This window comes from Syngnathus typhle, linkage group LG22, assembly GCF_033458585.1.
Source record: "Syngnathus typhle isolate RoL2023-S1 ecotype Sweden linkage group LG22, RoL_Styp_1.0, whole genome shotgun sequence".
Taxonomy (NCBI): Eukaryota; Metazoa; Chordata; class Actinopteri; order Syngnathiformes; family Syngnathidae; genus Syngnathus; species Syngnathus typhle.
Window position 1 is genome coordinate 6,934,490 of NC_083759.1, and position 27,755 is coordinate 6,962,244.

At 49.3% G+C, this 27,755-nt stretch overlaps 1 protein-coding gene and 1 long non-coding RNA gene across 4 annotated transcripts in view; one reads left to right on the forward strand and one right to left on the reverse strand.

Annotated features, from left to right (window-relative positions):
* Positions 1–27,755, reverse strand: part of LOC133146926 (nesprin-1-like) — a 48,044-nt gene that overhangs the window by 6,363 nt on the left and 13,926 nt on the right. For 2 of the 3 annotated variants that reach the window (XM_061271026.1, XM_061271027.1), the window contains 68 exons: positions 27,172–27,498; positions 26,939–27,091; positions 26,700–26,867; positions 26,383–26,559; positions 25,458–25,604; positions 25,254–25,379; positions 24,972–25,148; positions 24,634–24,899; positions 24,386–24,542; positions 23,924–24,322; positions 22,265–23,863; positions 21,824–22,149; positions 21,597–21,741; positions 21,302–21,520; positions 20,866–21,152; positions 20,625–20,790; positions 20,407–20,562; positions 20,176–20,328; positions 19,785–19,967; positions 19,379–19,516; positions 18,860–19,045; positions 18,252–18,374; positions 17,999–18,181; positions 17,523–17,666; positions 16,212–16,421; positions 14,754–14,894; positions 14,257–14,373; positions 14,034–14,195; positions 13,751–13,945; positions 13,460–13,633; positions 12,655–12,846; positions 12,382–12,513; positions 12,189–12,289; positions 11,959–12,112; positions 11,764–11,892; positions 11,529–11,702; positions 11,245–11,460; positions 11,075–11,176; positions 10,858–10,977; positions 10,575–10,775; positions 10,329–10,502; positions 10,126–10,257; positions 9,844–10,040; positions 9,590–9,722; positions 9,334–9,516; positions 9,110–9,259; positions 8,805–8,981; positions 8,574–8,729; positions 8,334–8,489; positions 8,071–8,241; positions 7,850–7,983; positions 7,579–7,783; positions 6,900–7,082; positions 6,680–6,826; positions 6,442–6,596; positions 6,213–6,360; positions 6,030–6,124; positions 5,715–5,952; positions 5,024–5,218; positions 4,622–4,747; positions 4,119–4,274; positions 3,860–4,018; positions 3,589–3,755; positions 1,829–1,991; positions 1,571–1,758; positions 1,347–1,497; positions 836–1,018; positions 30–167 (listed from right to left, as the gene is read on the reverse strand). In XM_061271026.1, the coding sequence (XP_061127010.1) occupies positions 30–167; positions 836–1,018; positions 1,347–1,497; positions 1,571–1,758; positions 1,829–1,991; positions 3,589–3,755; positions 3,860–4,018; positions 4,119–4,274; positions 4,622–4,747; positions 5,024–5,218; positions 5,715–5,952; positions 6,030–6,124; positions 6,213–6,360; positions 6,442–6,596; positions 6,680–6,826; positions 6,900–7,082; positions 7,579–7,783; positions 7,850–7,983; positions 8,071–8,241; positions 8,334–8,489; positions 8,574–8,729; positions 8,805–8,981; positions 9,110–9,259; positions 9,334–9,516; positions 9,590–9,722; positions 9,844–10,040; positions 10,126–10,257; positions 10,329–10,502; positions 10,575–10,775; positions 10,858–10,977; positions 11,075–11,176; positions 11,245–11,460; positions 11,529–11,702; positions 11,764–11,892; positions 11,959–12,112; positions 12,189–12,289; positions 12,382–12,513; positions 12,655–12,846; positions 13,460–13,633; positions 13,751–13,945; positions 14,034–14,195; positions 14,257–14,373; positions 14,754–14,894; positions 16,212–16,421; positions 17,523–17,666; positions 17,999–18,181; positions 18,252–18,374; positions 18,860–19,045; positions 19,379–19,516; positions 19,785–19,967; positions 20,176–20,328; positions 20,407–20,562; positions 20,625–20,790; positions 20,866–21,152; positions 21,302–21,520; positions 21,597–21,741; positions 21,824–22,149; positions 22,265–23,863; positions 23,924–24,322; positions 24,386–24,542; positions 24,634–24,899; positions 24,972–25,148; positions 25,254–25,379; positions 25,458–25,604; positions 26,383–26,559; positions 26,700–26,867; positions 26,939–27,091; positions 27,172–27,498 (13,185 nt within the window). Of the gene's footprint in view, positions 1–29; positions 168–835; positions 1,019–1,346; positions 1,498–1,570; positions 1,759–1,828; positions 1,992–2,589; positions 2,758–3,588; positions 3,756–3,859; positions 4,019–4,118; positions 4,275–4,621; positions 4,748–5,023; positions 5,219–5,714; positions 5,953–6,029; positions 6,125–6,212; positions 6,361–6,441; positions 6,597–6,679; positions 6,827–6,899; positions 7,083–7,578; positions 7,784–7,849; positions 7,984–8,070; positions 8,242–8,333; positions 8,490–8,573; positions 8,730–8,804; positions 8,982–9,109; positions 9,260–9,333; positions 9,517–9,589; positions 9,723–9,843; positions 10,041–10,125; positions 10,258–10,328; positions 10,503–10,574; positions 10,776–10,857; positions 10,978–11,074; positions 11,177–11,244; positions 11,461–11,528; positions 11,703–11,763; positions 11,893–11,958; positions 12,113–12,188; positions 12,290–12,381; positions 12,514–12,654; positions 12,847–13,459; positions 13,634–13,750; positions 13,946–14,033; positions 14,196–14,256; positions 14,374–14,753; positions 14,895–16,211; positions 16,422–17,522; positions 17,667–17,998; positions 18,182–18,251; positions 18,375–18,859; positions 19,046–19,378; positions 19,517–19,784; positions 19,968–20,175; positions 20,329–20,406; positions 20,563–20,624; positions 20,791–20,865; positions 21,153–21,301; positions 21,521–21,596; positions 21,742–21,823; positions 22,150–22,264; positions 23,864–23,923; positions 24,323–24,385; positions 24,543–24,633; positions 24,900–24,971; positions 25,149–25,253; positions 25,380–25,457; positions 25,605–26,382; positions 26,560–26,699; positions 26,868–26,938; positions 27,092–27,171; positions 27,499–27,755 lie in introns of those variants that run through there. The other variant, XM_061271028.1, reaches the window with a different exon arrangement.
* LOC133146928 (uncharacterized) lies at positions 17,662–19,678 on the forward strand. Its single transcript, XR_009711450.1, has 2 exons — positions 17,662–17,824; positions 18,005–19,678. It is a non-coding gene; the product is annotated as an uncharacterized LOC133146928 (long non-coding RNA).

Here is a 27,755-nt window from a genome sequence, read left to right on the forward strand (position 1 = left end):
GGGAGAAGCCACAGACGCTTTGCGGCTACCTTGAGTTGTTTAATCTTGGCTTGTACATCGCACTCGGAGAAGTGCTCAATGTTGGTGAGCTGTAGGTCCATCTCGGTCAACCACACCAGGATGCTGTCTCGAGCCGTCTCAAACTCCTCACGCTGGTTGATGAAGTGCTACGGGAACATTTTGCTAAGCGGAGCTAGCTAAACCTAGACTAAATATACAGTGCCTTGCGAAAGTATTCGGCCCCCTCGAACTTTTCAACATTTGACGGCCGTGTCTTGGTAGATTTGCAGTGGTCTGATACTCCTTCCATTTCAATATAATTGCTTGCACAGTGCTCCTTGAGATGTTTAAAGCTTGGGAAATCTTTTTGTATCCAAATCCGGCTTTAAACTTCTCCACAACAGTATCTCGGACCTGCCTGGTGTGTTCCTTTGTCTTCATGGTTCTCTTAGCGCTTTAAACTGAGATTATCAAAGAGCAGGTGCATTTATACGGAGACTTGATTACACACAGGGGCATTCTATTTATCATCATCAGTCATTTAGGACAACATTGGATCATTCAAAGATCCTCACTGAACTTCTGGAGTGAGTTTGCTGCACTGAAAGTAAAGGGGCCGAATAATATTGCACGCCCCACTTTTCAGTTTTGTCTTTGTTAAAAAAGTTTAAATTATCCAATCAATTTCGTTCCACTTCACGATTGTGTCCCACTTGTTACAATTTTATATCTTTATGTTTGAAGCCTGAAATGTGGCGAAATGTTGAAAAATTCAAGGGGGCCGAATACTTTCGCAAGGCACTGTATCGGTCGGCTTTTAGCGTGCAGTCATTACCTTGAGACGGCGTAGGATGGCGGCCACCCTCTTTTGCAGGTTGTCCCACCTCTTGTTCCCATCATGCATCATCTCCCTGAGACGGCAGGACATGTCGGTTCGGTTCTCACGGGCCAGGCGGCGGTACTGCTTGTTGATCAGCTCCAGCTGGGTCAAGCACTCCTGCACTTGCCGTTGGAAAGCCTGCCCACACAAAAAGGAGTATTTCATTATTTTTTAGAATTTCCACACCTGAACATTGGAAAAAAAATGCAAGTTTTATGCTTTAGAGCCCAAGCTCAGCCACAAACATGAGGGATGGCAGCAGGCCAGATCGGACAGCACCAGTGTGACGGACTGCCGCAGCTGAGCAGACCGGCTCAGACGAGTTTGTGTAACATGACCCTTTAATGTTTCCTCTATCATGGAGTTTCAATAACATGCAAAGAAAGCCTGACTTGACTTGTAACACTAACCTAAATCCCTGCCTGCCCGATTTGCACATTTAACACTATCATAGACATAAACCCACCTCAAACTTCTTGAGTTCCTCTTTGGCAACAGTATAGAGGACTCCAGAAGAATTGGGCGTAGCCGATGTTCTCTCCGAAGTCTTCAACCACTCCTCAAAGCGGGAGTAGTCATCCAAAAACTTATGCCACAACCTCCAAGTCTCCTCAATCCTGCACAGAAACAGCCCAGGGGTTAATTTAACAGCCGATTGGATTCCCGCGCTAGCTCATTCGCGACACCGACTTGAGCCTCCTCTCCATGGACATGGCGCAGATGTTCCTCCAGCGTCGGTCCAAGCCCCTGGTGGCTTGCTGGATGGAATCGCACTCGGTCTCAGTGGAGCAGGCGTCACAGTCGTGAAGCAGTACCTCGCACAGGTTCAACACAGACGCCACGCCCGTGCTGTGCTTCTCGATGTCCTTCTGCAGCTCCTGGAGGAAAAAAGGTGCACAGTGTAAAGAAATTGTGACATATGTAGAACCACTGGCTGCACAGTCTTGCCTGCTGCTGGTTGAGCTTCCTGTGGATCTCCTGCTCATCACACGTGTCGTAGACAATGGGCCTGGAAAGCTCGGACTCGATGTGAGCCAGCCAAGCGCGCAGGCTGCTCATGTTTTTCTCCAAATGCTGCACGGCCACTAGGGTCTCCCGCAACTTCTTCAACCTGAAGACAGGAAGCCAGAGAACACAAATAAGAACTCATCTTAATTGATTCCATTTGAATGACAAGTTGCAAGCAATACAGTAATTGAAATGAATGCTCTCACATTTGCGATAGGTCAACCAAAACAAAAGCAATGTGCACAAGCTGTAAGTGGCCCCAGCTCACACCCAAAACACTCACACGCCACTTGGAGGCACATCTCCAACACAACTAGAGGGTGACGGTGACATTAAAAATGTCACACATGGCCTTCACTAGCCACTTTGTGCATTTGTGTTCTCAACTTAAAGCTATAGTATGCAATTAATAAATGACCTTAGTAATATTATTGTATTTAATATAATTCAGTCAGCTGACAAAATTTCTATGTCAAGTTATCCACGTTTGTTTTGATCCAGAAACTAAAATCTGCAATACACTCTCGGCAGAATTAGACTGAGTACTTTTTGGAAGCAGCCATAAAAAATAAAAAAAGGCAACAGCCGCACAACTCTTATCCCTGATCCTTTGCTCAAACATAAAAGATGACTTGTCATTTAGTCACCATAAAAACACAAAGCTACAACACAGCAGAAAAGCTTGCGGGAGGTTGTCCTGCCTGTTCACATCGCAGTCACAGTATGGCAGATCCTCGTCCGGGCTGTCTGCCATCTTCTCGGTCCCCAAGTCCAAAAGCATGGGAGTGCGCAAAAAAGCCGTTTTTACCAAGGACGGAGTACAAACCGTCTTCTCTTTCGTCTGTGTGTGTGTGTGGACTTTCTCCTCCGGAATGTACACAGTAAGGAGGTTGGGTTGAGTGGAAAGGGGAGGGGCGGGGTGGGGGCAGCTGCTGTTGTGTAGTGTGGCACAAGTGTGACTTATCAACTGTTGTGCTCCAAGGTTGGAAAAAAAAAAAAAAGAAGTGTGCGTTGTGGGGATAGAGTGACAAGTCCTGCCGTTTCTAAATGTGGACTTACAGTCAGCGGCATGTGCTAAAGAGGCGGGCAGAAACATACACAGCAAAGCAACACAAGCAAAGAAGAAGCCATGCATCATGACACCAGTGCAAAGTGCGGAAAATTGGTATGCGCAAAAGCGTTGCACTAGCAAATGGCGCTGGAGAGAAATTGCAGTAATAGCTTTAAAGTTAATATCCCCGCGACGCGTCACTAGAGTGAAGTAGACGACAACGAGAGCGCAGCTGTCTTGTGTGAGGTCAGTGCGTCCTCCCCCGATTGTCTCCAGAGGACGACAGCCGGATGGCGGCACTGGAAAAGTGGTGGCGGGACTCCAGAATTGCATTTCACAAACGTCTGGATCTAAATTGTACGTGTTTGAAAGTCGGCAGTAATTGACAGTTCACTGTCCATTCATTCTGTGCAGCTTTAGTCTGTCTAAAGTGGGACGGCAACACCACAAGGACAAAATAGTAGATGAATTACTATTATTGTTTCTTGTTCAAATAATTGTTCATATTATCATATAGCAGTAATATTGCTTCATTTTAAATCGAATTACAATATTAAATTATTTAAAAAACATATTTTATGATGATAATACTTATATAGATTGATAATCCTATGATTATGTTTTCAACATAACTTTGGGTTTCACCCACCTGGCTGCAATGAGGTCGAGGAGGTGTGTCCAGCGCTCGCTGACTTTATTGAGCTTGTGTTGTATGTCAGCTGCCTTGCTGTCCTGGCTGGCCCGGGCCAAGCGTTTTCCCGTGAGCTGCAGCTGCTGCTTGTTCTCCTGGGCCACGCAAATTTCTTCCTGGTAGTCCTGGTGGGGCATCAACAGCAAGTTAACACATGAAGACTTGGAGGAGGAGGAGGTCGGCGTTTATGTGTGTGTGTGTGTGTGTGTCGTTCTTGCGGCGGGATCACCTTGCACAGCTTTTCGATCATCTCCTCGATGCTGATGTCTCCGTTTTGAGAGACTTTGCTCTCCATCTGCGTGAGCCACTCGCACAGCTCCTTGTTCTTCTCATTGAACACAGCCCACTCGTTCAGCTTCTCGCTTACTTGCTGCCTGCGCAGGGAAACCTGACAATACAAACATAACATCATGATCTGTATTTGATTTTCAAACTAAATCCAATAAGAAAAATTGAAAGCTTGCTAAAAAGCATACGAGACACTTTACCTGGTGGCACACTTCCTCCCACTGGCCCTGGAGAAGCTGGAGACGCTCCTGGAGTAGCGTGATGTCATCACTGCTGACCACGCCCACCAAGGCGTCTCTCAGGAGGGACAGGGAAGTCAGGTCATCATTCCAACCCTCGACCCTGTTCTCTAGCTCCTGTGTGCAGAAGACAATATGACGACGAGAAAAGCCCACTTTTTTTTTTGCCTTGCATCAATGTATGCATCCACACCCCCACTGGCTCTCTGCGCATGCTCTCCCTTCCTCCTTGTCTCTCTTTCACCCTGCCCCCTCTTTCCCTCTTTTATCTCTCTGCTCCTCCCCCCAGACAATTTGAGGACGTGTTATGCATCAAACATGAGCACAGGTCCAGGAACCGGTAATAACTGTGATGTGTCTGCTACAACAAAACCAGCAAAAAAAACCCCCTCCCTGTTATTTACTAAGAAAAAAATATATAATTTTGCCGCATGATTATGAATAATAATGTGCAGCATCTTCACCTTGCATCTCATCTGCTCAGCGTGCAACTCGTCGTGATGGTCTGGCAGCGGCGTCGACAGCTTCCTCTTGAAGGCCCTCAGCTTCTCCAGCGAGGCGTCGATGCCTTCCTCGCATCGCTCCCAATTCTACACGGCAAACAGTACATAAATGCAAAATAAATAAAAAAAAGCGCTCAGAAGAGCGGACAGGGAACACCGCGCTCCAATGGGCGCGGGCTATTTTTAGCACCTGGATAGAAAGCGGGGGTTTATCTGAGGATGAAATGGGATCATGTTTGGGCAAGGAATGCCGCACCCAAGTAGAAGTCAGTCAGCAGACACAATGTTACGCAGGGAGTCCACTTTTTAAATGTATTTCTCAATTAAAATGACCAGTTTGCTCTTCCACCACTACTTCCGAACCTTGAGCAGAGCGTGCAGCTCCTTCCTCTGCTGGTCCAAGCGTTGGTGTGCGTGCCTCCACCTGTCCTGTACCTCCATCAGCTCCGTCTGCAGCGTGGACTCTGCCTGCCCGTCGGCCGACAGCAGTAAGCTCCTGCCGGCCTCCACCGTCAAGATGTAGCCACCCTGCTGTCTCTTGAGTACGCGCTCGCGCAGCTGCAGGAGCAGGGACAGGGAGAGTGGACCGAGGGGGTAGAGGTTAACTAAGGGAGTCTACGGTTGGTTTGAAATGGGGTGTGGGTTTGGTTAGACACTGGCTTACTTCCTATAAACAGGGATGAGAATGTAAGTGGCGGTGTAAAAACACTTAGTTCTCCCCGTAAGTTAAGTTAAAAAGTGCCAAAATGCTGCCGAAAATAAGGCGGATGTTGTCGCATCACTGCTGCCTGTTAGTTAGGTTTACAGAGGCAAGCCGATTTCCGTGAGATGCCGTCGCGGTGGGCGGGCAAATGATCGCGAGTCGCCGAGGCTAATGTTGCCGCTTCCCTACACCCACCCCCCATATATAAACAACATTTTCTCAACGGATTTACACGATTCACGAAAATGATACTTTCGAGAGAAAAAAACACACGGAAATCTGCGGATCCGCGGAAAATTCTCATCCCTGTATGAATGTCAATAGTGTGGAATATGACAGTTTACATCATACTTGTATCTGATCCAGCAGGTTCCTGGCCTGCTGCAGAGCGATGGTTTCCCCTACGGGGTGACGTGCGTCCAGCTCGCGCGACACATCCTGAAGCCATCGCAGCAGCTTTTCCAACATCTCCTGGTAGCTGTGCCACTGATGGAGCAAACTGTCGATGATGCCCCTGCGCTGCTGGGCGCGCCTCACCACGCCCTGCCACTGATTGGCCAGCAAGGCCAGATTCACACTGAAGTCATCTCTGTTGGAGGAGTTAAAGTCCGTTATTAGGATTCATTTTACAAAAGTCTAATTGTAACCTATCATTGCTCTATTTACCCATCAGCCACTTGTCCTTGGTCCAGCATATTATGCCCATCGCTGATAATGGAGTAAAGAATCTGCTGCCGGCTGAACATCTCAGCCTGGAACAACTGTAAACAAAGACACACCTTGTCGACGGGAAACTGACATTCTTCCTTCCTGTCTCCCTTCCTCCTTTTCATAAAGTGAAATTCTGACCTCATGCTCTTGCTGCTGCTCCAGCAGACTTTGGTAGTTGCCCGATACTTCGGCGGCCAGTTTGTGCTCCGCCTCAGACAGGAAGTCCATCCAGGCTTCGCACTTCTGTAGGAATGTCTGGTGCAGGAGCAGCGCCGCCTGCAGTTTACTGGAGTCATAAAGCGTTTTTTTCTTTAATACCAGCGTTGAGCAGACCAGACGGGAAACATGCGTGGGCATAGAGGCGTACCTGAACCTCTCGCTGAGAAGAGCGGAGTGAGACGCCCACGCTCGGTTCAGCCTCTGTACACGCTTCAAGTCTCCATCGCTAACCGGAAGTTTGTACATGAGCATATTGACACGCTCCAGGTCTGGAGACAGACGGCTCAGCTTGGACAAGGGAGCCTGAGAACAACAACAACGCTCGCTCACTCCCATCCCCAATGAGGATAGACGAAATAAAAATAATGGATGGATAGACGTCTGACCCGCAGTTTGTCCATCCGCGTTTGAACGTCACTCAGTGCCGGCGAGCCGAGCTGCTCCGACTCCTTCAACACTTGCGCAGCTTCGGCGTCCGTTTGAACGAGCCCATCCAATTGGTCCCTGAAGCCCTCGCAAGCTCGACTTCCACACTAGTCAATGACAATTAACAAACAACCGTGAGAAGACAGGTATCAAAAAGGATTTGAGTTCCTCGCTACGTACCTGCAGCGCCTCCTGCTGCCTGCGTAGCGAGTGCGGCAGCGCCGATAAGCGATAAGTCAGGGACATGTGGTCGGAATGCAGAGCCGCAAACGAGTAGACGTCCACTCGGCTCTTCAGCTGCTCTCCCAATGTTTCCAGCTGCTGCAGGGAATGTTTCACCAATTCCTGCTCACCAAGACATTCCTGTAATACCAGTGACATCAACCAAATTTTATTTTAAAAAAATGCAGACTGAAACAAAAGTTGAGGCCCCAGACTAGTTCCCAATTTCTTTTTCCCATTTTCGATGATTTACTTGAGAACTAAAATCACAAGTCCTTATATTAGTAGCTATGGCTGCCAAAAACAGCCCCGTTAGGAATTCCATATTTTCGTTCCTTTTTTAATTCATCAATTAAGGAGTCGAGAAAGACCATTAAGGCAAGAGAAAAATATCCCAAGCAAGGAACCACACTCTCCCAGCAGGACACTGAATGACCCCCTGTTGTGTAAATCAAAGGCTTGTCTCGCCACTCTTTAAAGGCTTTTGTTGGACTGGACTGTGACTCTTCATTCGATCACACTGAGGAGGAAGAATGTAATTTAGCACTCTGCAGAGGGGGCTTGTAATAAATCAGTGAAGTGAGGCACGTCTCGCTTTTTGTCTGGATTCCCACTGATGCAGCCTCCTTGTACTCACGTCGCAGTCCTTGATCCAGGCGCTGCTCTCCTCATCTGTGATGTCCCTGTCGGTGGCGCTCTTGAGCAGGCGGTCGACACGCTCCTCCTGCCTCTCCACCGCTTTTGTACACATGGCGAATAATTCAGTGTATTTCTGCCACAGCCCCAGCAAAGCCTTACTGCTCCTCAGCTGCTCCGAGATCTGCGCCAATAGATTGTTCCACCTGACAAAAAAACAGTGTCATCATTTGGGATTTCACCTCCAATTGGGATTCTTCTTTTTTTTTTACCTCCTGTTGACATCCCGCATTGCTCTGTTGAGTGTTTCCGCCACACACGGGTGGCATTCGGTGAGGAGCTGTTGGGTTACAGATCCAAACTTGAGTAGACTGCTCTCCTGCTTGTCCATCTCCTCTTGCAGGTTCTAGGCGACACATCAAAACAAAGCTCAAGAGATCCTTTATCCACCAGATGGCGCCACCTTACTTTTTTTAGTGTGTGCAGCACTCACCTCCAGACTCTCCACCTGCTGCTGCACAGCCTCCTGGGAGCCACTTATGAGGGGCAGCCGGGACACACAGTACCTGCCCTCCATCAGGTGCCCATCGATCTCCTCTGCAACACGCCTGTATAAGGTCCATTCTTCCAGCACTGAGCGCAGGCTCACCTTCATCTGACTTATCTGTGAGAGCAACACTTGATTATAGTCCACTTGATTATAGTCCAAAAAAAAAAAAATAAGACGGCGGTTGATTTATGGAGGAATTGACTTACCATGTGCTTCAAATGAGCCCAGGATTGGTTGAGTCCTTTGAGGGTCTCTGTGACACCAGCGCAGGCTTCTTTTTCCTTATCCCGAATGAGAGCTTTGCCACGTTCCTCAGCCTTCTCTAGATCCTTCTCTTTCTCCTTCACAAGTTCCTCTAACTCCTGGAGGAGTGACAAGTGTGGTTGATATTAAGTGTCCCAAGCCACTATTTCGGGAAATTGTGGTAACAGCAATCAACTTCTTACCTGACAATCTTTCAGTGCGTTCTGCACCGATGCAACATCTTCTATCCTGTGTCGCTTTTTCAGTTTCTCTTCTTGGAGTGTCAGCCATGTTTTTAAGGCCTGTACTCCATTCTCATGCTCTAGCCAGCTTTCCAAAAGTCCTTCTAAATGCTGAATCTGAAAAAGAAACAATAAAAAAAAAAAAAAGATAAGTCAGTGTCTGTTGAAAGAAGAGGCCAAAAGGTGACTTGCCTTTTCAGTGATGAGACCTTGGAGGACCTGCCATCGTCTGTTCATAGCACCGAGGCGCTCAGCAAAGTCGGTTTTCTCGCAGCGCTTTCCCTCCACGTCCTGACTGCTGATCTGCAGCACCGACTGATTGACAAAGTCCACCGTCAGCTGTTTGCAGGTCAGGTCGATGCGGAACCCCTGTGAAAAGAAGAGGGGGGGGGCTTCCAATTTTTATATTTGATATTTTAAGACATGATTCTGGAAAATACCAAAAAAAGTGTTTTAGCCAGTAGGGTTGCTCGGTTTGTAAATGTGTGTTTTTTTACCTTGTACTTTTGCAAGAAGATCTGGACCACCTCTGAGCCCACAGCTCCAGCGATTTGACCCTGGTCTTCGTTAATGATGTTCTCCATAAGCGTGATCCAGCTGATGAGCTCGGCAATGGCGTGTCGGGACGCCAGCTTCTCCATCTGCAGCTGAAGGCCAAAAGATGACAAAGAGTTACGACGGCAACAGAAAAAGAAACGGGAGCGGATCTTCTCTCGCGGACCTGATGGAGCTTCTCTTGGACGACGGGAATGCGAGTGAGAAGCTCAGCCCACCGCGTGTCGACGTGGCCCAGGGCTGTCCTCAGACTTGCCGTGTCCACCCGCTTCAATCTCAGGAGCTGGTTGCCGGTGCTCAGGACGGAGGAACGCAAAGATGACTTGGCATCCACCTCTTTGGAAAACTCCTGCGTGAAGTCCAAGTGACTCTCAGTGAACAACAGGTATGAACACCACTCAAGAGTTCACGTCACAACCTACCAGGAAGGCACAGAGGTGATCCCTGACGGTCTCCAGCTCCTGAGGCACAGTGACAGACTGCGTTGTCCAAAACTCAAGTCGGTCTAGAGCCAACTGCAACCAGTGGCTCAACTCTCCAGACTCCCTTTTGTACCTAGCAAGTACACAACAAGATTAAACCACCAAAATTAGAAATGCTGTCTTCGATGAAATCACACCTAAATGTCGGAGAGCTGATTGACTGAACTAAACGGTTAGACCAAACAAAAATAGACCTGCTCCAGTGCTTGAGGGTGGAGTCGAAACGGTGCAGCTCTTTGTTGACTTTGGTGGTTGATGAGAGCCAGTGTTCTCCCAGCTGAGTCAACTGGTTCTCCAAGTCTGAACAGCTAACAGACAGAAGAAGCCTCTTGCCCTCCTCCAGGACCTGATACAGTTGGGGCTGATGCTCGGCAAGACTGGCCTTCAGACGCTGAAACCAAACAGAAGATGAGATGAGACTGAGGGCTTAAATCCAATGTCCCATTTTTTTTTCGTTTATCCCAAAAGAGCCTTACCTGGTAGAGAGTGATCCTTTCCAAAAGTCTCTCCTCGGTCTCCTCCACCAGGCCCACCGTGGGGATGCTGCACTCGACAATTTCCAGCTGTCTACACAGAGCCTGGTAGTCTTCTACAAACCTGCTCCATGACTGACAGAGACAAGGTCATCAGCACTTGCTTATGTGCATCTCTGAAATGAAATTTGGAAACTCATCCTCACCTCCAGAATGCCCTCCAGCTCCACTCCCCGTCTGTGGGCCTGTTTGAGGACACCGTGAGCTAAAGACATGGTCTCCTCTAGGGCCTGGCTTTCCCGCGGTGCTACTAATCCAGACACTTTGCTGTAGAAGGTCTGAGTGAGGATCATGTGGCATTCAAGGCTCTGGAAGAACTCCTGAAGGGGTGAAACAAATGAAATGTTAACCATACGGAGGTTAAACTAATCCATCAAAGAATGGCATCTTACTTTGTGTTTGTCCAATAGCATTTGGACCTCAGTGACCGAGGCGACTGTCATTTTCTGGTCGGCGGCCATCTTGTCCTGGGCCGTGTCCACCAGGTCCGTGAGGTCTCGGAGCGCCGCCTCGTACTGAGCCTTGAGGGCAAGGGCTCGCTTCAGGCCGCTGCCTCTGGAGCCCACCAGCAGCAGAAGCTCTTCGTACGCGTCCTGCGTGAAAAATGACTACTGTGACGCCAATGCCGTTGGAGAACGGAAGCTCGTCTTTTAGTCTTGTGTTATTTTGCTTTACGTGTAGTTTGAGGAGCTCCTGGTGGGAGAGTCGGTCAGATTGGACCCCTTCGGCTTTGGTCTTCAGCTCGGTCACTCTTTGCTCAAACTCCCTTAGGCTGTCCTCCACCTCTGAGAATGTCTGCAAAAAGTCACATTCGCAGAAATAATCAAAGCGGGCAAAGCATTACCAGCGGTCTACATACAACTGACAGATCTTATGCGTGTTGGCATCGAACCTCGATCTGCTTGGCTGCGGGCCTATCCACTGTGGCGGCCATTTTCTGTAACAGCAGGTGTTTACTCTCGCTCAAAGCTGTGAACAGCATTCGGAGTTCGTTCTGGTGCAAAGAAGAGCGAGTGGTGTTCAAAGTCAAACATACACTCTTGCGGGAGATTACGCTGTTACCTGGAAGTTGACGTGCTCTTGGAGCCTGTCCCTCATGGTGTCGCATTTCTGTTCAAGGGTGGACTCCAGCAGGCCCATCCTCTCTTGGAGACCTTCCAGGGTGTCCTCCATCAAGGCTTGCTCCTCACCTCCACACACCCTTCCTGCACCTCCACCCAGAAGATCTCTACACTGGTTCACCTCTCTGCTCATCTCCTTCAGATCTTTATTGGTGCTCTGCAAGGTTGACCCAGCGAGATACTTACTGAATCTGCTCACTGTGAGTCCTTGCTCCTCTTTCTTACCTCGAAATGTGTTAGCTGCGTCTCCGTGTCTTCAGATAGCAGCACGGGGCCCGAGAGCATCTCGCTCTCGGCGGCGTCCAACCAGGTGGAGGCGGCCGACACTGCTGCGTACAGATTCTGTTGGAGCGCCGTCACACCTGAGGAGAGCGATGTCGTCTTGTCGCCGCTTTCCGCCTGCGGGAGGAGCAAAGATGATTTACATGGTGACACTTAGAAGCAAAAGCGATTGCTTTACCTCTTCGGTGATTCTTTCTAGAGCTTGGCCACAGGCCTCAAATAAAGCTGTCGGCGAGCCAGCGTCCTGGCTGCCGGACTCGCCTCGGAAGACCATACCGGGACTGGTCAGACGGGAACGGTGGATGATCTGCGCACACGGGCGGCATGAGAGATGACTCAAGTAGATGACATACATGTTCACGTACGTGCGTACCGGGCTGAACTGATCCTGTTCCAGTGTGTTGAGCGAGAGCTGCAGCTTAGTGCTCTGATCTTTATTCAGGTTCTCCCAACGTCTCAAGTGGTCCCCTTGAGACACGCTCTCGGTCTCCAGCAAAACTCCCACAGGAAGAGATGACACCTCACTGCTAGAAAGGAAGAAAAATGACATTAAAATCAAATGAAATCCATACAATGTAAATAATAATAAGTGTGCGAACTGACCTGTCCCCATTTGTTGTGATCTGTTGACTGAGTAAATCTTCCCCAACACTGGCTACTGACTTCAGCAACCTCCTCTGCTCTTCAACATACTCCTTCAGCTCCTAAAACAAAGTTTAAAAAGTCGGTAAGATACAATTATGGTTGAAACAGTGCAAACTAGCAAATGCAAACATAAAAAGCAGTCTGCCCTCACCCTTTGTCTGAGAAGGTTGTCGTGATGCTGCTGAGTGCGCGATGAGCGAGCCTGGGAGAGCCAATCCTGCACGCTGGGGCTCTGCGAGAGCGACAAGTCCGGCTCGCTGTCATCCGGTTCCTGCAATGAACCCTGTGGGTGGGGCGGGGAAACAGAATTATTTCCATTGTATTTCACCATCGATGCTACTGCTCTGTTCAGTGGCGTAGAAAATGTAGTAGCTCGGAATGGCAAAACATTTTGTGATGTGTCGCACACAGGCCCCTCCCTCACCTGTATGTCCATCTGCTTGTCCTGCAACATCTGCTGGAGCTCCATGAGGCTGTCTTTCAATGAGTGCAGTTTGAAGGTGAGCTGCTCCGCCTCGCTCTTGGTCTCGGCCCGGCCCTCCAGTAGCAAGCTCTCGCTGTGCACCGACAGCTCGGACAGAAACGACACTTTCTGCTCAATTTCCAACAGCATGTTCTAAAAAGAGAAAAAAAAATGCCTTGCATCAAAATCATGTTTAGTGTCGAATCAAAATGAAACATATGACACTATCATGACATCTCAAATGTGGATTTATTTGTTCTTGTTATCTCATTAAAGTATAGCTAATCTTCTAGTCTGCTAGTATGTGTATGGTTTTAGCCAAGATTCCACACGAGGGGAGGGGGCATATGAGAGCAATAATCAGCTTATTTAACCTCCCCCCCTGATCGAGGCAGACGGACGCAGAAAGAACAATTACGGCAGGGGTCTCAAACTCCAGTCCTCGGGGGTCGCATTCCTACATGTTTTGATTCAATTATCAGGCTCCTGCAGAACGTGAGGATGAACTGATCATTTGAATCAGGTGTGTTTAAGGAGGGAAACTTGGAAAACATGAAACCCCCGAATTACAGTGTACGATAGGGCCAATGTTGACAATCTATTAGCTGGTCTAATATTAGCTCCTGTTGTGATACGTTACCATAGAAACAGTCAAATCACGAGCTGTATAAGAATGTCATGTAGTTGCGCGACCATATATAGAGGTGCAACGACGCTGACCTGATTTCTGCTGTAATTGAATTCACAAAGTAATTGAGCACATCACCTGGCAGTCAATGAGCTGCTCCTCCATGTCGAGGTCTTCGTTTTGGAGGTGAAGCGCCGTGCTGAGGGTGGCGCGGGTGCTGAGCAGCCAGTGGTCCAGCTCCTCTGCCTCGCTGTGGTAGCGCTGAAGCGCCTGCTCCTGACGCTGCTCCTCGAGCTGCTCACTGAGCTTCTCCTGCGAGGAATGAATCGTCCACATTGTCATCTGGAACATGATGCTGGAATTGTGCTTCAATTTTTTTTGTTGCCTCAGATATTCACATTCATGTGGATTGATTGCGAAGCAGCTCACCTCCAGCAGTTGGCGTTTCCCGGAAGCCTTCATCCTGATGGTGGCCATCCTCTCTCCCAGCACGGTGAGGGTGGATTGCAAAGCCAGCTGGTCGGCGGGCTCGCCATCGCCGTCGCCGTCCAACAGCTCCTCCGAGAAGCACGTCTGCAGCTCGCCGATCTCTTCTTGCAGCATCATGATCTCGTCCATCAGAGCCTGGGTGAGGATGGTTGGTTAAAAGAAATAGAACTTATCAAGTATGACATATTTGTCGACTTGACAAAGATATTGTGCAGTCCCTCACCTGATGTGTCGCCATCTGGCTCTCGGGGCTCTTGCTTGGCTCCAAGCCTTCACCCAACGACGCCTCAATGGACTCCATCTTGGTGGAAATGGACTGCAGAGACTCCTGGTAGTGCTGCTGTCGCTCCAAAGCTTCATACAGAGTCTTTTGCTTCTCGCTTATCTAGGGCACGACAAAGAGAATGAAAACGCTTTGACTTCAAAGCGGGTCGAGGTAACCGTACCACGTTCTTGAGCGTTTCCCAAGATCTCTGCAGGTCGTCCAGGTTGGCCGTGCTGGTCTCCACGGACGGGTCGTAGAGCTCCTGGAGGGCGGCTCGACTCAGATCACCTCGACCCTGCTGCGTGAGTGCATGATAAGTGAGTGGGCAGTGGAAAATTGTTGAATTCAGATAAATACTTAGAAAGTGTTTTTCATGATTTAAAAATACTTAAGGTCATCAACACGATGTATAAATATTGATGCAATTATTTGGATAAAGAAAACTGAACGTTTTATAATTTAAATTCTTCAAAGACACCACCTTTTGCCCAGATCTTGGTATTTTCTCAATCAGCTTTATGATGTGAATGAGGCTTTATGACCTGGAATACCTTGATATTTCAAGAGCAAATTGGTGCGATTTGAAAAGAATAGAGTGAAGGGTGATCATGTGAAGAGCTGGCAGACCAGGCAGGGTTCAGCGGGAGGAGCGGGGGGGGGGTTGCAGATGGGCAGTACCTGGTTAAGGGGAGCATCAGCGTAAGCCCCAGGGGAGGGGGAGCGGCAGGCAGGGGGAGAGGAGACCTCGCTGTTGGTGCCCTCCTCCCCCGACTCCTCGGTCACGGGGGAGAGGAGCGTGTGGCAGCGGCCTGCCGTCATCTGACCACACCAAAAGAAGCAGGAGGGAGGGAGGGAGGGGGAGGGGGGTAAAACGGGAAACATAGGACAGGAGAAGGCCCAATGAAAAAAGTAAGAGAACAGAAAAAAAGAAAGCAAGAGCGAGAATAGGCTTTCAAATCAAAAGTGGAAGTGCTGGTTGAGCAGGTTGCAGTTGGCACGTAATTGCACGAGGAACAAATCACAAATCATTATGTTGTGTCGCCGCCCAACAGCGGCCGAGACGCAAACGTCATAGCGGCTCTTGTAATGGATCTCATGTGATGGCAGGCAGCGTAATCCCCCTCACTTGACAATCTGTAGTCAACGATACGTTTCTACTCCTCCTCATTTGCTGTCCTAGAAGTGGCCCAGTTGTCTGCATGAGTAGCGAGACAGAAGTGGAAATGTGAGCCAAGGCCTAACTGTGCTGCTGCCTTTTTGGCTGTTCACAACGTGGCTAAACTCACTCGGGGCTTTATTCAAATACGCGGGACGCATTCCCGGGCTTTATGATGCAATGCGGTGCAACGGAAGACATCGGCATGCAAAGTTTGCGCTTAACTGCAAGTCAACAAATATGTTTATCTTGAAGACTATCATGCTGGTGTGCTTGCACGCACACACACACACACACAAACATGCTGTCATATCCTGTATCCGGGCACAACACAGCGCAGACAGCAGTGACAAGGACGTGGAATGTGAGACGTATACGGTAGTATGAGATTTCCAAGCACAGCAGGCTGCTGAATGTGATATAAAAAGTGCACACACACGCAGACATGCACACAGGAAGGAAGAAAATCAAGTATGACTAAGAGTTTTTGTACTACAGTGGATGTGGTTGAGCTAAATAAATATATATAGTAATATAATTAAAGTAGAAAAATTCTAAATATGTAAAAAAAAAATAATAATTTTATATTAGACTGAATCACACTATTTAAAATACATAATTTATTTCAGGCCCATAGAAGACAAGTTAAATTTGGATGACTAATGATGTATGAGGAATAATTAAACTCCTATATATAATAATAAAATACCTTAAAATATATTTTTTGAATGCGCTGGAAATAAATGTAAATAGCAAAAACAGAAATATGCACAGACCTCTTTTAAAAGTTATGTCAATAAAATATAGAAGTTGTAGAAAGAGGAGGAGTTTGGAGAAAGTCCCCATTCTGATGCACTTTTTCAGTGACATAGCAAAACAGTGAATGGTTTGAATGAACAATTAAGTTCTTATGTAGAAGATGCCATGACACACACATACACGCACACACACAAGATGCATGCGGGACCTCGTCCACTCACCATGACGACCGAGGGGTGCGCAGGAAGCTGCTTGTCGCCGGCTACTCCGGCGCCGTGCATGTCGTCGTCGCTCAGCTCGTCCGAGAGGCCGTCGGCCTCGCTGACCGTCAGCAGCATGGTGGCGTGCTTGGCCTTCACCGTCAGCATCTTGCACTTGGAATGGAGCGAGGCGATCTGCTCCTGGTAGCCTCGGATCTTCTGGGCCAACTCCTGTCACAACATACCCACGGCGACACAGAAGCCGCCCGCCCGCGGGGGGTCAGACGAGGGTGGGGCACTACTTGACGGTTAACACTGAAAAGCTCGCCCAGTTGGCCGCATGCTGAATCAGACGCCGGTGTGTACGGAGCATTCTCCTCCCTTTCCCAGCCAGCCTTTGCTTTTCGTAGCGCTCGCATAGAAAGACGACAGCTCCGGGTCTCTCTCTCTCTCTCCTCTGTATCTCTAAGCCAATCGGAGGCGAGAACGGGCGTATGACTCAGAGCGGCGCTCGGGCTAACAGGAAGGATATTTGGTTGAGAGAGAAGGCGAGAGAAAGATGTTGAATTCAAAATTCCTTCCAACCTAAAAAAAAAAAGGGCAGGGAAAACAGGAAGTGATGTCACCTCTTTTTTTTAAACTCCTCTGCCAATCCTCACGGCAAATTCCTTCTGACAAAAGGGAGCAAGCGAGGAAACACTCCCTGTTTGGAGGACTGACAAAGATGGTGTCAGGTTTCAGCTGTGGTATGAGCGCGAATGGCGGGGCCATTCCCCCCTCCCCTTACTCCTCGACCCCGAGCGCCGCAGATGGTCAACGCACATATAATCAGGTCACGTGACTAACTAGGCCAGCGGTAGAAGCGAGGCGCTCGGCTTAAGAGGCCAACCGCCGCCACGATGGAGAGATTTCAGTAGTAAGAAAGCCCGAGGAGGCAAATAGGCTGAAAATAACATCAAAAGAAACTGGTTCCCAGGGACGCGAGCTTCCCCGGCTCTTGTTTTGAATCTCCGCAGCAGGGGAACAAACTGCCGCGTCATTTCCCAAGTGCACAAAGTTAGGCTCGAATAGCAGTACACTTGGCTTGAAGCAGCGAACATGAGTCAGCTCCATCAGATAAAGTCGAAATATCTGCGGGCCAGGCACCCATCTTGCTCATCAAAATGAACATGACTAGAGAATGACTAGCTTGGGCAAGAAACGGCAAATGTTTACCATTTCCTGTATATATATACTTACACAGAATAAAGCAGGAAATCCACTTCCTGTTTATCTACTTTTTGAGGTTGCCCTGATTGAGATACATCACGACCATATTTCATCTCGACTGACCTCATGGTGGTGGATCTGTGCCTGAAGTTCCTGAATGTTGCTGGTGCAGACAGGCCGGTCTTGAACGATACGGTGGGCTTCTTCTATTAACCTCTGCAGCTTCTTCACCTCCAGCTCATACTGCTCATACTGCACCACGGCCTCCTGGACAAGACATGACAGACATTTTTTTTAAATATAATTTTCACAACCGTCATTGAGGAGAGGCAATAACTATGTTGTGATGCTGGAGTTGTTTGCCCTCGCCGGTCTCCCAGGACCCATCCTCTAATGACTAAGCTTCACTACAAGGAGTTTAAAAGGTAAATCAGCCCAGAACTGGAGGATTGGCAGATAATAGCAGTCTGAAAGGGCTCAAAAGAAAACCCAGATACTCCTGACACAGACTCTTGCTAGAACATGGCAAAAAAAATACTTAGGAGATAATTATAATAAATTATTATGTTTTTCATGCATGACTACTGAGTGGAATTTACCTGCAGGATGTTACACTGCTGGATGGTGGTGTGCTGCAGTTGGCTGGTTTCCTGCTGCAAGCTTTGCGCTGTGCGGCAGAGAGCCAGACCGGCCACCACCTCCTCCGGAAGCCGGAGGGCACTCTGACACCTCTGCACGGCCGCCACCTGCCGCTTGAAGCCGTCCATCTCGGCCAGCAAACGCTGAAATGGGGAGAGGGTCCAATGTGTATTCAAAAAATCACCTACATGTGTTGTCGTGCATTGACTTTACTTGTCTCTGTGTGAGTTGCTCTCTCAGACTGAGCCTGTTGAGATCGGGGGAGGCCAGGGTGACTTGGACTTGGTCCACTGCGGCGTGGAGACTCTTCACCTCAGCCTCCAAATGCGATATGTCCTTTGAAATACCAAATATGATTATGAGTGCGGAATAGAAAGTGATAGCTAATTAGAAAATGAGAAGACACAAAAGAGGACCAACTGGTTGCGTATAACCACCAATTAAAGCTTTTCATTTCATTGTTGGCAGAGCAACACTTTTGTTTGCTAAGGATAAAAAAAATGAAAAAATGAAAAAGGGGTCACATGGTCTGATGAGTTTGTATTGACCTTGTTCCAAATTGACGGACACAGGGAAGTAATAGATGACAGCTCATTCCAGAGCAATGTGTAACTTATCGTGAGTCAAATGTGGCTTGTGCGCATGTTTGCAGCCTCGTGCTACAAGCAAATGTAAACAGTAACTTGTACCGATGACAGATTTGTGGAACATGACTGTCTTGCCTGCCGCAGGCACCAGATTATTGGAGTCAATCATGAGGGATGCAATACCGACAATCGCCACACGGCGGCACTGTTGACACAGTGAAGCCATTAATTTACCTTAACAGCATCCTGCAGACTCTGCAGGCGAGTCTTAACCACCAGCTGCAGCTCCTCCGTGCGTCTGCTGAGGTGCTTCACCTGGTGACTCCACCCTTTGGTCGCCAGCAAATCCCCCAACTGCACCTCCCACTCCGCCAGGGCCTCCAGGTCGCCATGGAGACCTCGACACTCTCTCAGCAACAGCTATCAACGGCAAAGCGTAATTTAAACGAGAGAAAGGGAGGAGACTTGTCGGCCTGTCAAATGGTACTAATTAAGGGTGCTGAATACTCAGTTGGGGCCGACATTCAGCTCAAAATTAGAGGAAGAGACTCCAATTAGCGGCACATTTGTGTTGTTATATTCAGACAGGATGAAGTCTTTGTTTTGGAAAAGAGATAAGTGGTTTCAATTAGAATCGCAATTCAGAATGGATTTTATTGCACTGTCAGCAAAAGGTATATATTCACAAATAGGATTTCTTAGAAACAAAGATAGGTCAAATATTAATAAGGTCAACTGATAAAAAAGACTCACCTGATATGCTCGGATTTGCTCTTGTAGTTGTGATAGTGGACTCCAGACGATGTTACCGCAGACCAGAGTCTCCGCTTTTTCGGACCAGCTCAAAATAAATTCCTTCACGCTTTGATATTCTGCCATTTGCTTCTCTGCCTGCTCAGGATTATATAATAAAGAAGAGAACGGAGCGTTAATTCAAACTAAGACATCAGAATTATCTTCAAACGCATAGGGAATTTCATTTGACGTAATTTTGGTCTCTTTGTGTGTTGTGACATGTGGAGAGATTGACAATAAAGCTGACTTTGACTTTGATTTGGCGCTACCTGCTGGTGGTAAACAAAAATAGTGCAAATGATGCTGAGTGTCAGAGCTACAGACTACATAAATAATGGCACACTGTTTCGTTTTTTTTTCTGACCTTTTTAAGTCTATTGCTCCTGTCCTGGACCTGCTGCGTGGCGCGGCGCTGCGCTTTGGCCATTTGGGCCACAACGTCGCCTAGCTGCTTGCACAGCAGGGGGTTCTGCTCGCCAAATTCCTGCACGGCCGCCGCCAGCTCGGCAAGGGTGTGAGCGCAGCACTCACACTCCTCACGCAGTATCTGGGGAGGAAACGGTGGCATCTTGTGACTTTTTTTTTTTTTTTGCAGCTCGGAATGGCCACAAATACAAGGACGATTATCGCACTCCGACAAAATGGAGGGCAATTCAACCTTTGGACACTCATTAACCTAAACATCTGCTCAATGGATAGCTAATTTAAGGGGGGGTTAATTGCTTGCTAATTATTCAATCAGTCAGGTTGATTACCCTGTTCTCCTCTTTAGCCTCCTCCAGACTGGGCCCCTTGATTTCAAATCTCAACGTGATGCTCTTCAGTTTGCTCTCGATGTCCTTCAGTCTGCAGCTGAAGTCCTCCTTCACGTCCCGCGTCTGGTGCACCTCGCGTTCTCTGGCTTGGACCTGGAACACACGACAGAAAGACACCGGGGATTAACGGAAGTCATTCTAATAAAGTGTTAGGAGTGTTTTGGTGCTCACCTGGTCTTCGGCCGAGCCCAGAGCCAGGGTCACCTCAGCAAGCTGCATGCTGAGCTCCGACGGCAAAGCCGCCTGCAGATCGTGGTACTTGGACTGCTGCATCTCGGTCATGCGCTCCACGCTCTGACGTCGGCTGATGACCCCGTCGTGGGCGCTCTGCGACAAGGGACAGACGTCAGACGCAGATCTTACGCGCACGCGTTGTCATTTGCGAGCACCTCCAGCTCTTGCAACAGCGTGTCGAGGTCAGCGGTGGGACTCAGGAGCAAGCCGCGGGTGTCTTGAATCCAACCTTTGACTAAGCTCAGCTCTCTCTCCACCTCCTCTCTTTCTCGCAACTCCTGTTGCACTTGCACCCTGCTGGCCCTCACCTGAGAAACAAGGCTTGAAAAGGCAAACGAAGAGAATATTTTCATATGTGGAAATGTGAAATCCAACATCCAACAAAGCATCACCTACCTGTCATACTCTTCACGCATGCGCTTGATCTCTTGCAAGCATTGCGTTTCCTGCTGGCCATTCTCCATCTTGCTCTGCAACTCTTCTTCCTCCTCCTCATCTCCTCTGAGGCTGTGGATATGCCGCCTCAGCAGAGCCAGGATAGACTGCTCCTTCTCCACCTCCAGTACAAAGGAGTCATGGTACTCCAGCAGGGTCTGGAGCGCCGCCCTGGTGGCCGCCTTCTCCACGGTGCTGTCTGGGATGCGACTGTGAAGGTCCGTCGAGACCGATTCTACTTTATCCATCTGAGGACCAGATAAAACAGATTTGTTGTCTGACCTGAATCAGTAACAAGGCGAACAAATTTAGAAAGATGTAGCGATTGCGCAATATGCTCTCAATGTTGTGGCGCGGCCGCCACAATTCATTTTTAAGCGTCCATTATCTTCCTTACCTTCTCTGTGAAGTTTCTCCATTCCTGCGCAGTGTCCTCCAGCGCCCTCTCTTGGGTCCTTGCCACACCGCGAAGCCTACTCCAGCGTTGCCATAGCGACGAGAGCACTCGAGTGATAACGGTTGCGTCGGACTTGGCGAGGAGCCGCTCTAACTCGGTCGCGTTCTCCTTCAGAGCGTTGAGGGCTAACTCTTGTATGTCGACCTGAGTTACCAGAGACTGTGGCGGGAAATGATATATTTTAAAATAATAATAATAAAGAGCAGCTAACACTTAATATCTGTGTCGCTCCCACCTTGTATTTACCACACTTGTCTTCCGCCTGCTGGAGACTGTCAGCTTTCGCCGTGGCAAAGGCGGCCGCCTTGTTCTCGGAGTCGTTCATCTGTTCGACAAGCCTCTCTCTCTCGTGTTGGAATGAGGCCCAGAGAAACGCACATCTAAAAAACAATTTGATCATGCGAGATTTGGATTGACAGACAAGTAACTGGAATAAAAAGGGACAGATGAATAAACGAGCACCTTTCATGAACTTCTCTGCAGGCCTCCATCTGCTGTCTGACTCGGGCGCTCCTCAATCGAGCGGCTTCAACTTCTCGTCCGAGTTCCTTCATCAGCCGGGTGCCCGCAAGCGGCTCCCAAGTCATCATCTCCTCTAAGACAGCCGCCAAGTTCTTATCCTGGTTGTCGATTTGGTCCAGGTTGAGTGTCCAGTTGGCGTGGTGCTCCAGTTCCACGCCCCCGCTCACATGCTGGAGGAAATCGTCTGCGCGATCTAGACATTTCTGCACCGACTGCAGTGATGAGTGATGCCGCCGGAGTAGACTGAGAGCTTGATCCAGTGTCGCCTACGAAGAATTAATTTCTTCTTTAAGCGAGGGGCTGGCCAAGTGGTTTCAAAGTGCTAACAGGAATCGGCCAACCAATCGAAAAAAACCTAAAAATAATTCAGACTGGTCTTACCTGTTTGTTGACAATTTCATTTTGCACTTCAGCTCCTAGTGTCCTCAGCTCCTCAAATTTCTCCTTTACATGGACCGGAATATTTTCCTTCCTACCGCCAATCCTTTGTTCCTCTCGATTAAACAAGGCCTCCATTATTCTCAGTTTACTACTCGCTTCTTCTTCCATGATTCTCACTTTCCGCACTTTCTCCAGCACCTCCTCAACTTTGGTTTCGCTCAACGGTTCCCTCAGAGCGTCTCTAACAGCGTGCAGCCATTTGGACATCTTTTCCAATTCCTTGTCGAAGGCTTCGGATTGTGTGACGTCTTTTTGGCTTTCTTCCACGCAGCGTTTCACATCTGAGCGTAAAGATTGTAGCGATTCACGCCGGGCCGTCATTTCCCGCAAGGAGGCGGAGTCAAACCTCAAGCCGAGAACTTCGATTTGTTGGCTCCGTTCTTTGGCCTGGGAGGAAAAACCGTCCAGACATTTGAGTAAGGCATAAAGAGATGCAATTTTATCAATGACATTCATTTTTTTGTCCGACTTGAGCGCAATCAGATTGTCTTTGGTGGACGTAAGTTGCTGGTCGAAACTTCTCAGTAGTTTGTTATGTTCCGCTAAGGCTTTCAAGGCCTCATCCAAATGTTGAAGAGTCTTCTCGGTTCCGCTTGTCAACTTGGTGTGTAGCTGGACCAGCTGACGTGTTTCTTCAGCTCCGTACGTGTGGCCCAAACAGAGAAAACCCTCGTTTTTACCACGAACTTCTCTCACGGCGCTGCCGATGTGCGCTAAACTTTGCCCGATTTTGCGATAGTCATCCATGAAGCAAACAAGCTCCTCCTCTTTCGGACTGATAGTCTTCTTCTCCAGATTGTCAAACTGCTCCTGAAGTCTTTCCACTGTGCTTCGAGTCACCTCCAAAAAAGTGCTGAATTCCTTCCTGTCGAGGATGAGTTGCTGGAGCCTGTCTTTTTTCTCTTTGGCCAGGGCCAGGATGCCGTTGTACTGTTGAGGGAGGGCGTTGAGCCGCTCATCCAAGTAGCAGTGGTCGATCTCGTTGAGAGTGGGAAGGATCTCCTGACCTATCCTCTGCACGATCAAAAGGAGGTTCTCGTTCTCCGACGCCCCTTGCAGGACTTTTTGAAAGGCGGACAAATGCTCTTGCAGTTCCGAGCTGTCCTCAATGTCGCCGAGGTTAATTTCAGGGAAGGTGACGGCTTCTGCTCGCCTGAGCCATCGGCAGGTTTTGTTCAGGTCAACCTGGAAGTACTTCCTGGATATCAAGGCCTTTTCTAAGATTGTGACACGCTGGCCGGTTCTCTGGAGGGCCGTTTCAAAGGCCGCCTGCAGCTCCTGGAGCCTCGTCATAGTTTCTCCTCGTTCTTTGTCCGTGGCGTCCCTCTCCAGTTCCCGACCTTGAACCCAGAGAGACGCCAGCTCCCTCTGGAAGGCCCGAAGGCCACTTTGGATGTTCCGACACGCCGCCGCCTCTTTTGCCAGATCTTCCGGGAAGAGCGCAATGTGGTCATCTATCAGGGCCTTGTTCTCCTGTTGTTCTACCCACGAGAGTGCTCGGCAAAGACCCTGAAGGAACTGCGTCCTTTCCGTGAAGGCCTAGAGAAAAGAATTTGAGATGAGTCAAAGAAGAAATGATTTGCGGAAGAAGCAGCGTACCTTGCTGAGGTACTTCCTCCTTTGGGTGACCCTAGCCTCCAGCGCCTCCACCTCAGTCTGGGCTCGCTCGACAAGCTCCTGCAGGCATTTCCTCTCGCTGAGCCCCAGCCTGGGCGCCACGGCCTGCGCCTCGCTCACCGCCCGAGCAAGCAGCTGCTGTCGAGCCTCCAGCTCCACGCACACGCTCAGGTGGTCGAATAAGAAACTCTGAGCCAGGTCAGGCGGTGGGCTGGTCTTCAGCGCTGAGGTGAGCGAGGGCCGTTGCTCTTCCACCCACTCGCGGGCGTCTCCCAGCTGGGTTTCCACCCGCGTCAGATCCTCCAGAGTTTGTGAGGACTCCTGGATCTTCTGCTGGAGAAGAGACTCCAGCTGGGCCCAGCGCTGCTCTAGATGACCCACCTAAAGACGGAAAACCCAATTTAAAAAAGAAGAATAAATGAGATCTCATTGGAGCAATCTCACCTGTTGTTTGACCAGTTCCTTGTCCAGCAAACTTATTCGAGGCAGGATGGCTTGTTTCTGCTCGCGGAGATCTTCTAGTGTCGCACGTTGCTCCACAAGATCGCCAGACAACTTCCTCAGCGCTTCCAGGTGCTCCTTTGTACTTTCAGTGTCGGCCCTGTGCACACACAGAAGGAGTGTTTAGTTAAAAGAGTTCTCACACTAAAATAAATGTTTACGACGTTACACAACAATGATGTGGTTGGTACCTGGCCAGATAGTCCCACTCCCTGGACACTTGATGGAAAAGCTCCTCGACAGCAGCCACGCTGTCCTGGTACTCGCCGCTTCGCTGCATGTCCTCTCCCCGCTCCGCCTCCAACTCCTCGGCGCGCTGGCCCATCTCAATCCAGATGCTGCGTAGCTTTTTGGTGTCCTTCATGGCGGCGCAAATCTGTCCATCCGTTAGCTGCTCGATGGCCTCCATCAAGCGGCTCACCTCCGACTGCCTTTCCCTCACCTGCTGGAGGAACTCCTGGGAAGTTGGATGGTGAATGTTTTGAACGTGTCAAAAATTTCAGACAAATAGTTTAAAAAAAATGCACACCTGAGCTTTGTCCAACTGGTTCTGTGCAATTCTGGGCTCAAGCTCTGCAGGACACCTGATGAGATTCTCAAGTTGCTGCTCAGTCTCCCTAAGATGCACCTCCAGGTCAGTCTTGTGCTCCTCGACGTCCCTCCAGCTCTCTACAACCTCCTCGCAGACCATCATGCGCTCCTCAATCTATGAACAAAACAAACATAAAAGGAAGAGACAATTAGAATTAGCTAACAGATGTCCTAATAAAATGTCTGTGACATGCTATTTTTTCCATCAATAGCCACTAACCTGGAGTTTGACCTGCTGGATGTCCGTCGCGACCTCCTGCACTCGAAGAAGTGAGAGGTCGCAGGTGGAGCACACGAGTTGGAGGTAAGTACTGGCCTGCTCCTGGAGAGCCCGCTCCTGCTTCACCTAAAAGAAAAAAGTCTCACAACGGTGACACAATCTACCAGAAAAACTTCATTCAATTAAGAAATGTGTGACCCTGACCTGTTGTAGTGCCTCCTCCAGGCCAAGAGGGGTCAGTGCAGGAGGTTCTGGCTCCTGGGAGGCGGACATCAGCCAAGTCTTGCACTGCTGCAAGGTGTCTTGGACGCTTATGTGTCTCTGTAGCTCGTGGTCCAGACTCTGATATACCTAGAAACCATTTCGACAGGGGACAAGTGAGGCTAACTCTTTCAAAAAGGGACGTTGTGCAGCATCATATTTGACAGGTGTTGAATGTGGAGGCGTCCAAACAGCCGCGGTTGATTGACAATCTTAACACGGGAGTCTCAAAGAGAAAGAAACAGGGAAGGGGGAAGGGATGCATTGGCATATTGGCTGAAGTTTATTAGGCAAAGGCTCCAAAGCTGGCATGGTGGCAAGTGGCAGGCAGGATATTAGAGCTTACGTCGGGAACGCAGTTGGCAGATAAGAATGGGGGGGGGGGGGTTACAAATTGACGAGAAGCCAGCAGTGTGGCTGGATCACACAACGCCAGATTGGCAACGCTGTCTGGGGAGGTCAGTAATGATGACAGAGTGGAAGTTGCCAAAAACGGCAGAGTGGCGCTGGATTAGAGCGGCGTCAAACAGCGTCCGCCTTTTGGTGCAGGCATGGAAAGTGTGGAGTTGACAGGGGGATATGCGGAGATTAATATGGGCAGATTGAGTTAGCGACTTTGGCTAGATGGGCTCATCTCAGTGCGGTTGCTGTCAGGCGCTGCCAAGGCCTCCGTGCTGGCGTCATCCAGAGACAATTAAGGAGTCGCATTGGGTTAGGATTAAGTCCTTGTCTTGGCGGCATCACTCAATGACACTGATGTTGACAGAGTGTGACTGTGCATGCTTGGCCTTATTTGGCACGTGCAGAGGACAACAAAAAGTCAACACGCGCTTCTTCAAATACCAAGCTCCACTGTCGTCTTACTCACCCTCTGCGCCGTGCTGCAGATGGCCGAGTAGCTGTCTTTGGTTCCTTGCTGGTGCGCGTGGACCTGCTGTCTCAGACGACTCTGCACGCGCTCGTCGCAGCCGCGCACCAGGTGCTCCCCGCGCTGCTTCAAGCCTGCCAAGCGATCCTCAAAGCTGGCTATCTCCTCCATGATGGCCTGTGAAGGACAAAACGAGACGTCAGCGTGTTCAATGACGCGGGAGGTGGTCTGCTTGAAGCTTTGACTTAAATATGACCAAAATTGTGATTCTATTTACTGGGGATAGATTCCACATGAAAAAAAGTCCTGATGGTCACCTTGTGCCTAGCTAGTTGTTGAGTGGCCGCTTCCAGGCTGCGGCTCACGCTGGGCTCGGGCGTCACCATCCTGCTAGACATGTGTAGCAACCAGCGCTCCGCCTCCTGAAGCTCATTGTGATATGTTTCCTGTTCCTTCACCTGGCACTCCAATTGCAACACTTGAGCCTAAGTGGCAAGACGGCAATAGTGAGCCAGATTGTCAGAAAAGTCACACAGTGAATATGCAACATACGCACCGTGGCCATGTTACAGAGGTCGGTATAGTCCTTTTGCAGCTTGTTCATTTTGTCTCGAATTGAGGGGTAATGGACAGAGGCCAGCAGAGCGTCGCCTTTCTCCACCACTGACCTGACGGAGCCGTCGTGGGACTGAACCATCTGCAGCAGAGCCTGGAGGGCAAACAGAAAGAATAGTGTAAAAAAAAAAAGAAAAGATGCTTCTTTTTTTTCCCTCCCCCCTGGATGTTCACCTTGTACTTGGCGAGCTGCGCCCTCCGTTGGTAAAGCTCGGCTTTGGGTTCCGGCGGCGAGCAAAGCAAAGCCTTGGTCTCCACCAGCCACTGGGCCTGAGCCTTATAGCGCTCCTGAAACTCCTTAGCCAGCAGCGAAGCTCGCTCCAGGAAGCTGTGCTCGGTCCTCAGCCAGCCCGCCAGCTCCTCCAGCTGGGAAAGCCGTGCCTCCACCTCCACTCCGAGGCGCTCCGCTCCGGCCTCGTGCAGGAAGTTGGCAGCCTCCTCGGCACGTTCCCTCAGGGACTTCAGGAAGCTGTGGCCGTGATGGAGATCTGCTTGTAGACTCTGTGTGAGGAAGCGGCGTATCGAAATGCTCATTTGTCAAGAACTGACTTTTGTATGATAATATTTTGATAACAAAGTTAAGTAAGTCTTTGGTTTGGATCCAAATTAGGATTGTCTGACCTCTTCGGAGCACCATTCTTCCTCTCAGATCAAATCCCAGAGGATTGAATAATAGGAAAGGAGGACCCAATTATAAGAGCCCCTTAACAAGAAGGAGGAGCTGCGGGGGGGTTCCCGGGTAACGGCAAAACAAGCTT